The following is a 12495-nucleotide window of genomic DNA, read 5'->3' as shown; positions in this document are numbered from 1 at the left end:
TAGCATTTTGGAGGCCGAAGAAGGATGATCTTTGGAGGCTAGGAGTTTGAGATCAGCCTGGGCAACATAGTGAGACCCTATCTTTATAAAAAAGTAAGAAATTTAGCTGTGCCTCTTAGTTTCAGCTGCTCAGGAGGGTGAGGCAGGAGGATCACTTGAGCCCAGGAGTTGAGGTTTCAGTGAGCTGTGATGATGCCACTGCACATTAGCCTGGGCAACAGAGTAAGACCCTATCTCAGAGTAAAAAGAAAGGCAGAAAGGGCATCCTCCTTATAGGGTGGAAAGAGCTGGCATGGACAGAGTGTAGGCTGGGGAAGCGTGGAGTCCCTGCTGTGAAGGCCTCAGCTGCATTCCACTAAGTTTCAATATTCAGTTTATTTTAGTTCAAACACAAACATTTAACATTTAATGTTAGATATACTTTAACGCATACTAGAAGAACTCACTAGCATAGCAGACCTATACTATAGAGCCACAGTAGTAATTTACTTAAGGTTTCTAAAAATGAGTTGATTTAAAGAAAAATAGTAGGGCTGGTGGATACACCAAAGTTCTTTGTGTATATTCTAAAAAACATAACCACAAAGGGGGAAAGACCATCGGAGACCAGAAGTCCTGAGAAAATATAAATCCAGAGAGGTAAGTGAGCAGCCTCAGAGCTGGTGTTCACTCAGAGGTGTCAGCCAGTTGATGTTAATGAGCCAGGGGAAGAGGCAAAACCTGGAGACAGAGCTGAGACTGATCAGGGGCTGGGGCTGCTGTCCTGGCCTGGCCTGTGCAGGGTAAAGGAAAAGGGAAGGGAGTGCCACCCCTGCCAAATTTCTAACCACTGTCCTGCAGTCACATGGCTTTTGAGCCCCAATTGACATTTATTTGGCCTGAAAAATTGCAAGCTGAAAATTTTATTTAAAGTACCCTGGGAGTAACAGTGCCCTCAAGCTCCACCAGAAGCAAATGCATTTTTTTTTTCCACAAAGAAAACCATTTTTGATGCAAGCTTTAAGGAGTTTTAACCCATAAACATTCCCAGCAACATTAGCTCCAGAAGGAGGGAAGTCACTGAAGTGCGAGGAAGCAGCCACCAGGAGCAAGAGCCAGCTTGGAGAGCAAACTGCAGGAGGTGGACAGATTCTGCAGATTGTCCAGGATGTGCTGCAAAGTGAGGGTCATGTATTTTAGATGATAAAAAGGAAGGTATTGAGTGAAAGAAAGAGAAGGGAACTGTTACAATTTACAAGCAGGTCTGAAAGAAGAGCCAAGGGTCAAATTTAAATAAATTAGATGGGTGAAACAAATTAGGACACAGTTAAAGAGACGATTAATGGACCAGAAGAATGGTGTGAGGAAAGTACTTCTCCCAGACAGACAAAGAGATGGGAAGTGCAGAAAGGGAGATAGAAAGGAAGAAAGTGAGACTGGAATCTCTAGAAAAAAATTAAAAAGTGAGATATTCCTGATTTTTTGTATTGTTTGGGAGGAGAATAAAGGTAATGATTCATTTTAGACCATTAAATTAATTATGCTTGTTACAATTTGCAGGGTTCAGATTTAAGTAATGGAACCAATTCAGTAGCTTCCGGATTAATGGGGCTGGGAAATTAGAATGAGGGGAAAGTCAGTCAGTCCGTGTGTAGGCAAGAAAGAAAATGATAGACAAAGTGAAACAGGTAGATACTTCAAAATAAGAGGATTCGAATTAACCTAAATTTATCAGGAATCACAGCAGAGACTAAACTCTTCATAATAATAAAAGTTGGAAAAAATACAGCAGGCATGTTATAACCCAATCACTAGCAACAGACAATCAGAAATTAAAATTTTCAGGAAATTTTTAATATCATTTAAAAAATGTGGACTCATTAGAGAAAATCTATCAAAAGGTGTAACAAATCTATACTCTGAAAACTGTAAAACATTGTTGAAAATAAAGAAGACCTAAATAAAAGCTGTACCACAGTCCTGAGTCAGAGGACTCAGTGTTGTCAAGATGCCAGTCCTCAACAAACTGATCCATAGATTCAATGTGATTCCAATTAAAAATCCCAGCAAGCTTTTTTGGTAGAAATTAACAAACTGGTTCTAAAATTTACATGAAAATGCGAAAGACTTAAGTTAGCTAAAACAACTTAGAAAAAGAAGAATGCTAGTGGAGGCCTAGCCATACCTGATTTTTAACTCAGTGGAGAAAAGATAGTCTTTTCAAAAATCTGCCCCAACAGTAGGGGATCCATGTGCTAAAAATGAACTTCAGGTGGCACTTCATGGCGTGTGCACAAGTGAGCTCAAAATGGGCCGTAGACCTGAGTGTGAAACTTCTAGAAGACAGCCTTCATACCTGGGTTAGGCAAAGATGTCTTAGATATAACACCAAAAGCACGATCTGTACCAGAATAAACTAGTAGATTGAACTTCATCAAAATTTAAATGCTATGGTCTTTAGAAGTCAATATTGAGAGAATGAAAAGAGAAGTATAGGCTCAGTGCCTGTAGCTCAGTGAGTAGGGCGCCGGCCTCACACACCGAAGCTGGTGGGTTCAAGCCTGGCCTCAGCTTGCTAAACAACAATGACAACTGCAACCAAAAAAAAAATGCCAGGCATCGTGGTGGGCGCCTATAGTCCCAGCTACTCTGGAGGCTGAGGCAAGAAAATCTTGTAGGCCCAAGAGTCTGAGGTTGTTGTGAGCTGTGATGCCACAGCACTCCACTGAGGGCAACATAGTGAGACTCTGTCTCCACAAAAAAAAAAAAAGAAGTATGAATTGGAAGAAAATCTTTTCAAAGCAGGTATCTAAGATCTATGTCCACAAAATATATCAAAACTCAATAATAAAAAACAACTGTTAAAAAATAGAATAAATGCTTTGTCCCAGAATGTAAAATAAGCACATGAAAAGATGTTCAAAGTCATCAGTCATTAGAAAAATGTAAATATGTAAGTTGAAACTATAATGAGCTGCTACCGCCTGTCCTGTCAGAATGGCTGACATCAAAAAGACTGACCGCGCCAGGTGTTGGCTGTGATGAGTTGCTGGTGGGGAAGTAAAATGGTGCAACCGCTTTGGAAATCAGTTTGACAGTTTCCTCAGAAGTTAAACATACTTCTACCGTGTGATCCAGCTCTTCTACTCCTCCTCGGTATTTATCCAAACAAATGAAATCAGATGTCCATACAAAGACTTGTACACAAGTTGTCATAGCAACCGTGTGTGATAGCCAAAAACTGGAAACAGCTCGATGTCCCTCGACAGATGCGTGAATAAACAAACACATGCACTAAACGCGTGGCGCTGGTCAGGAGCAAACTGCTGGCACATGTGGTGATGTGGGTGAATCTCAAAATAGTACCCCCAGCGAAGGAAGCTAGACTAAAAAAAGGACCTGCTATAGGATTGCACCTACTTCACAGCATAGGAGACGTAGACCACTGCTCCGTGACGGAAGTAGATCATGAGGCCTGGGGGCTGGAGGCTGCAGGGAGGATGTCGAGGAGCTCAAGGAGGCTGTGGAGGAATGTAGACGTGTTTGCTGCCTTCAGGGTGTTTTCACAGGTGTGTGCATATTTCAAAATGGATCACATAAACTTCAAATATGTGAAATTTTTTGTCTGTCAGTTAGACCTCAGTAAAGCTGTTTAAAATAAATGAATTATCCCACAAAAGTGATATGTACTTATAAGGCCATATTGGATTCTAGGTCCCCACATCAAAGTCTTTGGAATAAAAAAAAGTATTGCTTGAAATAAAGAAGATAATATATATAGACATTGGTCAATTCACCAGGAAAATAAAACAATTTTGAATCTATATGCTCCTAATAACATAGTTATTTTATATATATATAAATACATAAAACAAAGGTTAGTAGAACTATAAGGAAAAATCATATAATCCACTGTCATCATGGCAATTTTTAACATACTTCTCAGTTAATGATAATAAGCAGATAAGAAAACAGATAAGAATTTATAAGAGATTTGAACAACACTATTGAATTACTTTATTTAATGGACATCTATAGAACACTTTTTCCAAGAACTCCAGAAAATATGCTCTTGTAACATGTCCTTAATTGTAGGCATTGATGTACTACTTACTTTGTTCCAAGCCCTATTCTAAGTGCTCTGCATTGCTCAATTTATTTGATCTTTATTTATTGATTTTACAAATGAGGAAACTAAGGCACAGAGAAGCTGGGTCCCTTGTCACAGTCACACAGTGACTGGAGAGTCAGGACCTAAACACAGGCTCTCCTGCTCCACGGTTTGGTTCTAACAGTCTGCCTCTTGGGACTTTTGTGAAAATTGATCTTGTTCTACTCCAAAAAGCAATCTAAGCAAACTTAGCAATTGGCATCATGTAAATCACATTCTTTTATAATGCAATTAATTTACAAACCAATTACTAAGAATAGCTAAGAAGAAAAAAATATGAACCACGTGTTTTTTTCTGAGATTTTTAGAAAACTTACTGATAAGTAAGCCATCATTCAAACAAGGAAATCAGAAAAGAACAGTTGTATAACTTAAAGATAATAAAGATTCATTAAAACTGTGGGATTTATAGGTGGAGGTTTATAGCCTTAAGTACTTACTTATATTAGCAGTGAAGAAAAGCCAGACCATGAGCTAATTACCAGAAGTCAGAAAAAGAACTAAGTAGTTAAAAATAAGGAGAAGTGAGTCTACTTGTATGTTTCAAAATATCCACAATAAAAAATATCAAAAGAGAAAGAAGAAAGGAAATAATAAAGTTAACAGCAGAAATTAATGAAACAAAAGATCAACAGAGATGAAACTAGAAATTGATCATCAGAATCAGAAGTCACTTATTGTAGAAGACTGATGAAATTAATCTCTAACATGATAAATGAGAAAAGGCATATAAAATGGCATTTAATAATTCCAAACAGGAAATTACTACAATGCAGCAGAGAGTCAAAGAAAAATAGAGTATTATGAACAAGTTTGGAAACTCAGGTGAAAATTTTAAATTTCTAGAAAAATGAAATTTCACAAAACCTTTAGAATGTCTGGATTGTTTTTTAACTGTGTTGAAATTTGCAAGATTTACCTTGCAAGATTAAATCAGGAGCACAAACCTTTCCCCAAACAAAATATGAGGCCCGTCCCTTTCACAGGGGCTGCTGGGAGAACGTTTGAAGGACACAAGTCCCGGTCTTGTACAGTCTCTTCCTGAGAACAGAACAAGAGGAAGACTCAGCGTGACCTTCTTGCTTGAACCAGACAGGGACTGTTCAAGAAAGGAAAGTTAGAGGGCAGACTTAAAAATGTGAGTGCAGAAATCCTCCCTGAAGTATGAGCAAACAGGATCTAGCCCTGATTAAAAAATATAACACATTATGACTAAATTGAGGGTATTCTGAGAATGCGAGGTTGGTGCAGCATTACTGCGACGCTCTGACCAGATCGAGGGTATTCTGAGAATGCGAGGTTGGTGCAGCATTACTGGGACGCTCTGACCAGATCGAGGGTATTCTGAGAATGCGAGGTTGGTGCAGCATTACTGCGACGCTCTGACCAGATCGAGGGTATTCTGAGAATGCGAGGTTGGTGCAGCATTACAGCGACGCTCTGACCAGATCGAGGGTATTCTGAGAATGCGAGGTTGGTGCAGCATTACAGCGACGCTCTGACCAGATCGAGGGTATTCTGAGAATGCGAGGTTGGTGCAGCATTACTGCGACGCTCTGACCAGATCGAGGGTATTCTGAGAATGCGAGGTTGGTGCAGCAGTACTGCGACGCTCTGACCAGATCGAGGGTATTCTGAGAATGCGAGGTTGGTGCAGCATTACAGCGACGCTCTGACCAGATCGAGGGTATTTTGAGAATGCGAGGTTGGTGCAGCATTACTGCGACGCTCTGACCAGATCGAGGGTATTCTGAGAATGCGAGGTTGGTGCAGGATTACTGCGTCGCTCTGACCAGATCGAGGGTATTCTGAGAATGAGAGGTTGGTGCAGCATTACTGGGACGCTCTGACGAGACGAGGGTATTCTGAGAATGCGAGGTTGGTGCAGCATTACTGGGACGCTCTGACCAGACGAGGGTATTCTGAGAATGCGAGGTTGGTGCAGCATTACTGGGACGCTCTGACCAGATCGAGGGTATTCTGAGAATGCAAGTTTGGTGCAGCATTACTGCCAGGCTCTTGCAAAATTCACTACCTTGCAAGATTAAAGGAGGGTAATTTCTCCCAGCAGGTGATGCACAGATAGCATCTGATTCAATTCTGTAGCCATTCATGAGGAGAACTTCAGAAAATCAGGAATCGAGGGAACTCCTCTAGCCTGCTGTGGGCTGTCTACAGGAAAGGTCTGGAGGAAATGTCATTGTCTAGAGCAGGGGTCCTCAAACTTTTTAAACAGTGGACCTGTTCACTGTCCCTCAGACTGTAGGAGGGCCGGACGATAGTTAAAAAAAACAACAACTATGAACAATTCCTATGCACACTGCACATATCTTATTTTGAAGTAAAAAAACAAAACGGGAACAAATAACAATCACACTGCCTCATGTGACCCGCGGGCCGTAGTTTGAGGACCCCTGGTCTAGAGGGAGGAGGTGGTCGCTGAGGAGCCCCTCCTCCTCCCCTCGCCAGCTGTGTCTTCAGAAGTGAGGGGAAGGGAGCAGCAGCCGCCGTCCCCGGCAGTTACCCTCTCATTCCAACACACCTCCCATTAGCCTTCTGCCTGCCCAGTGACTTTCACCTGGCCAGTCCAGAGGTCAGCTCCCAGGGCTGTTTCTCTGGACACTTCTTTGGGTCTTTGTTTAAAATATCACCTTAGGTGACCGACTATCACGTTGAAGTTGCAGCTCAGACACACAAACTCTACTGCCGTTTGCAGCCCCCTGCCTTGCTTCCTTTCCCATGGCATGTCACCACCTATGCATCACAGATTTATTACTTACCTTATAAACCGAAGAGTGGTCACATGGCCTTCACACGGACAAGGCAGTTATGAAGGCAGTGCTCTGAGAGCTGGAGTTTCGGGACCCCGTATCTGCAGCTGGCTGTGTGTGCACTGATGCAGTAACCCCCCCGCCCCAACCAGGTGTGTGAGCCCCAAGAGCAGGTGACAGAGGGCCTGGGCTTCAACGACCAGTAGGAGTGAGTAGTGAAGGGTACATCTGAGGACAGAGAGGGCTGGTGACTTAGGATGAGTCACACCCTGTTCAGCAGCCCAGGCCTTCCTCCCAGTGCCATTTCCCTGGTGTTCCCAGGGAGGACTGAGAGCTCTGTACAGACCCAGGCTCTGCACCTGCTGTGTCACTCACACAGCTCACCCAGGAGTTGCCTGGCTTCTCGGGCTGATTCCTCCTCTGTGAAGTGGAAGAATACCTCCTTCCTATGGTTATTTCGAGGAGTGGATTCTGCGCCGGGTATAGAATTCATGCTTGTTGGATTTGTCTTTTTTTATTATTGGCCGCTATCTGTGCAAGAGAAGAAAATGAGCTACTGCTTACGGGACTGCCTGAGCTTGGGCTGCTCTTCATGTCCTATTTATCAGGCTGCTGGGACTTAAAGAGAAGATGCCGTTTACTTTAGTAGGACGAGGGTTTGAAATTAAGGCATTAAGTAAAAGTGAGTAAGTCAACACACGCTCGGGTTTTCCCGCACCCCGACTGGGCAGAGCCCGACTCTCACAGGTAACTGTGGTCACATTAATGACGCGGCACTTTAACATTTCTCTCTTGGTTATTTTTTCTCTTTTAGTCTGAACCTGAGGGCTTTTCTCACTTCCACTTGTACGTTTGTGCTGCTTTTCTCATGAGATGGAGGAAAGAAATACTAGAAGAAAGAGATTTTCAAGTAAGTAAATGCCTTTTCAAAAGAGCCAAGTGTGATTCTTTACCAGGAGGGAGCTGTATTAAATTCGAGTTCACAGAGCTCTGTGTGGAGGGGCTTTGAGAAGTGCCGTCCTGCCATTTGCAAGGACCACCTGGGCAGTGGTCACAGGGCTGTCACCTAAGCTTTGCTGACACTGTGAGGTATTAGATGAGGCTGTGTAATGAGCTCCCTGCAGAAAAGTCCAGGAGCCAGCTGTCCTCAGCAATGTGCCTGGAGGGGTAGCATGTGACCTCTGGGCCCAGCAGCCTCTTTACAGCACCTGGAACATGATTCAGCTTGTCCACTTGGTGCTGTGTGACTTGGGGCATGTTGCTTAGACTCTCTGAGCCAGCGTCCTCGGCCACAGAGTGGGACAACCATGCTGCTCGCTTACCAGAGCACGTCCTGCCTGCTCTGTGCTCAGCTGAGTGCCCAGCCCCAGACTCAGCCCCGTGTTTCTCTGTGTGGTGGCCTGAGCAACATGAGATACAGGACACTGCCCGCTGTCCCTGAGGTGCTGCTGGGAAGGGCTTCTGTCCTGCACCCACCTGGCAGAGGGCTCTGGTTTAGCAAGGAGCATATTGGCCACGGAGTCAGGCCTTACTTGCATGACCCGGGTCAGTCACTTCCTCTCCTAGACCCCCGCGAGTCCCTCATCTCTCTGAGGAAGGGACATGCAGGAGGCCCTATGGTCCCCTATCTGTAGGGCAGTGGCTCCAGACAGCCTGCTGGCCTCTCAATTCTTAGCTCTGTGCTTGCCAGAGGGCTCTGAGGATGCCCACTCCCCTCTGAGGGATGTGGGAGTCTGGTTGCCTGCAGCTTCGTCTCGGCCCCAGGAGAGGCTGGACGAGTCCAGGAGTTGCCAATGGGGCCGGGCCCAGCAGATGGCCCCAGCCTGCCCCAAGCCTTGGTATTCACAGGTGGATGGGGATAGGGCCAGTCTTTGTACTTCAGTTCTTGCCTTTTGTCAGCATGGGCTGGGTTTTGCCCTGTGGGAGCATCAGTGCTGCGTCAGGGTGTGAGTCAGCCATCCCCCCACCCCCTGCCTCACATCTTCCAGCTTCCAGCACATGGTCTGTAAATGGCGAAGATCACCTGGCCTGGCCGACCCTGTGGGCCCCTGGGAGGCTGCTGGACCTGGGGGCTCTTCTGACCCATCTGGCCCACGTGCCACTTCCGTCTGGGGGATATGGTGGTACCATGAGAGGCCGTGACCCTCTGAGGCACTGGGTGAGGGCCCAGTCTCCCCACCTGTCTGCCTTGTCCTCCCACAGCATCTCAGCCTGTGGGGATGTGCAGGGGAGAGGTGCTGCCCAAGTCTGCACTGGCCTGGCCGTTTGTCTACAGGGTGAGGGGTCCAGCTCCCAAGTGGGCACCGACTGTTTGTCTGCAGGGCAAGGAGCCCAGCTCCCCTGCTGTACATGAAGACTCCTTGCGGGACCCAGGCCAGTGGAGAACCTATTCTAAAAGCAGGTGGCTGGCCACCCCAATAGTCAGGCCTCCGGCCAGCTGGGCATCTCAGGTAGTTCTGTGTCTGGGATACTCTGGTTGCGGACTCAGTGTCCCTAGAGGCCCAGGAAGACAGTGCTGCCCTCCTGGGTGGGACGGTAGGTCAGGGAGGACTCAAGGTGTTGTGAGTCCTTGAAGCCACACCACACAAAGCTTACATTCTGTGACCTTCTGTGAGGGACTCTGCCCCTATTTGCTTCCAGGTAGGGGCGGTGCCACAGTGGTCTCCTTCCCACCAGGCAACTCAGGTGCACTGACCCTGGAGCATGCAGGCATCACAGGTGGGGTTTCTTATTGTGACAGTGATGTGCAGTAAAGTGTCACATGTGTCCTGGGGACTAAAGCAGGACCGTGGTCCCTGGGAGGGGGGCAGAAAGAAAATAGGGACAGGACGGCCACTGGAGGCCAGATACCTGAGCTGGGCTGGGGGAGGCAAATAGGGAGGGGGTGGTGTTGGGTCGGCAGTAGCTCTGTCTCACCCTATCATGTGATGGCGACATCTAGTCCAGGGGATGCAAGCGGGGGCAGACTGGGCAGACTTGGCCCAAAGTGCCAGAATTCATGGCAGCCTTGGAAGGTGCAGATGACAAGGCAGTGCCATTCCCCAGCCGCTGAGTTTCATCACACTCAGTGTGAGGGGCACCGTTTCCTGTTTGGCTGGAGACATTGCCATGCTGTCATTAGAGGGTGCCCTGTGTCGGCCTCCTGAGGGCCCTGCTCTCTTGACGTGAGATTCAGGGAGGACAGAAGATCCGGGTAACCCATCAGCTGGGGAGCAGGAAGCGGGGTGCAGGGTGTGGGAGGAGGGGCCTGGGGTGTGGCATGAACTGGGGGAGCCCGTGGAGCCCTTGCAGCTTGTGTGGAGAGGAGGGGCTGGCAGAGGAGCCACTGACTGCATTTTTCCTGGAAGCTGAGTATAAACCAGTGCTCTGACGACACGCTATGGGCCGGGTGGCACCAGGATGCATTACAGGGCATGGAGTTAAATGGGAAAGGAGATCAGAAGAGAAAACAAATTAAATAAAGAACCGAGGAGCCCTGGTGAGCAGGAGGGAATTGAGTTCGCAATTGTGACATTTTAGGAAAATGATTCTGCATCCATGGAAGGCAGCGGAATGGTGAGACCCAGAATGCGAGTCTCCAGCAATAGAACATTTGTGGAAAATGGCTTGAAAAGCCCTCAGTCTTTGCAGCATTATAATTTGTCCCTTGGGAAATAATGTGTTGCTTTAAGTCATTTCCATAGGAACAGAATCATTTTCTGAGGACAAGGTATTCCCAAAAGAAACGCAGAGATTCTATTCTCCTGGTGTTAAACAAGGAGCGAGGCAGGGTGGGTGGGGCCTTGAGCTCCCCAAATTTGATTCTGGAAAACTTGGGCAGCAAGTGGGAGCTAGGGCACCACCTAGCAGGGCACCACCTAGCTCATGTCCCTCAGCCTTTGGGACTGTCCAGGTACCATCTGGTTCCTTTGGCTCTGTGGGCCTCCTCCCTGCCTGCTGGGCCAGGCGCCTGCTCCAGGCAGGCCATAAATCTGGAGCTCACCCTCCTGTCCTGGGCACTGGGGGCTGAGAGTTTGGAGCTTGCAGGTGCTCAGGAGGGCAGGCGCAGTGCTCCCTCTGATGCGGAGTGCTGCCCAAACGCAGGCTCAGCAGCCCTCCCCAGGCATTGCCCACCATACCAGGCTCTACAGGGCCTGCGGGGCCTCTACCAGCCACTACAGCCCCAGCCTTAATGCCATCCCTCCACCTCCCATCTGCCCTTTCATAGCCACACTTCCGTGGAGTCTTGGGGGTAAAATGAGCTCCCCTCTGTGGAAATTCTCATGTCTCTCTAGGGCCCACTTGGTGCTGTCTATTCTCTTCCTTGCCTTCTGGGGTCTGTAAATGCTTCTGAATGCCAGTGCCCGGCTACCTCTCATTGATGACGCACCGGACTTCTTAGGAGGAAGATGGTGGCCGCCCACTCTGGAGGCCCAGGAAGGTGGTGGGGTGGGGGCAGTGCCCTCATTCTGGAAGCACGTTCCGTGCAGAGTCCATATGCTGCCTGGGCCCAGGCCCTGTGTCTTTGTAGGGCCCATTAATGTTTGAGATACATGGAGAAGGACCTGACAGCCACTGGCCTGCTGTGCTGGGCCCAGGGACCTTCACTGTTTTCCAGGCCTCAGGCTGGGTCTGTAACTCAGTAGGGATGCTGGCTTGCAGGTGTGTGCAGCGCCCAGTGTCAGATCTCGTCTGGTTGATGATCCTGGTCTTCATGGCCCTGCAGAGCGCACCCTTGGAGGCCTCACCCAGTCCAGGCCTGGTGCTGTCCCCACAGTCAGTTCTGTCCTGGAGGGCTGGGCTGGTAGAGAAAGGCAGGTGAGGGAGGGCCCCCACTCAGGGCTCAGCATGGTGGGCAGGAGCCGCCGGGGAGGATGGGGTGGCATTCCTATCACAGAGCCACCTGTTCCCGGTGCCAATGATCTGCTAAAGGTGCTGAGAGAGAATTGGTGCCAAGAATACAAGGAGCCATAAAAATACGAATGACCACTCAGGCAAAGAGGAGAGGGTCACACAAAAGTGAGCGTGGCAGCAGGGCAGCATTCTCATCAGACCTGGACAAGGGTGCAGACCGCAGCAAGGGTGTCATTCTCTGCTAGGGCTGCCGTGGCAGTGGGGACACTCAGTGGCTGGGGCAGCATGCTGCAGGAACAAGCGGGGGATTGGGGGGGGGGCAGAGTGCCTGGCCCAGGGAGGACGGCCCCACGGGCCTGCCCGCCTTGTGCACTCTGCTGTCTGTGCATTGATCGGACGTGAAGTTAGTGCCGTGTAAAGCACGCAGAAAGGTCAAAGGAAACAGCTGGAGGAGGGATGTTAAGGCACATTTGACTGGATAAAAATAAGGTAGATTGGGTGGCGCCTATGGCTCAGTGGGTAGGGTACTGGCCCCATATACTGAGGGTGGTGGGTTCCAACCCAGCCCCGGCCAAACTGCAACAAAAAAATGAGCTGGGCGTTGCAGTGGGTGCCTGTAGTCCCAGCTACTCGGGAGACTGAGGCAAGAGAATCGCCTAAATCCAGGAGGTGGAGGTTGCTGTGAGCTGTGACACACGGCACTCTACTGAGGGTGATAAAGTGAGACTCTGTCTCTAAAAA

General features: G+C 48.0%; 1 protein-coding gene across 3 annotated transcripts in view; it reads left to right on the top strand.

Annotated features, from left to right (window-relative positions):
- Positions 1 to 12495, top strand: part of TBC1D22A (TBC1 domain family member 22A) — a 314377-nt gene that overhangs the window by 267052 nt on the left and 34830 nt on the right. For 2 of the 3 annotated variants that reach the window (XM_053582457.1, XM_053582459.1), the window contains exon 12: positions 7736 to 7831. The exons of the other annotated variant lie outside the window; for it this stretch is intronic. In XM_053582457.1, the coding sequence (XP_053438432.1) occupies positions 7736 to 7831 (96 nt within the window). The remainder of the gene's footprint in view (positions 1 to 7735; positions 7832 to 12495) is intronic. 3 annotated transcript variants of the gene reach the window in all.

Source organism: Nycticebus coucang, chromosome 3 (genome assembly GCF_027406575.1).
Source record: "Nycticebus coucang isolate mNycCou1 chromosome 3, mNycCou1.pri, whole genome shotgun sequence".
Classification (NCBI taxonomy): domain Eukaryota; kingdom Metazoa; phylum Chordata; class Mammalia; order Primates; family Lorisidae; genus Nycticebus; species Nycticebus coucang.
Note: the sequence above shows the minus strand (reverse complement) of the source record. Positions and strands in the feature narration are given on the sequence as shown.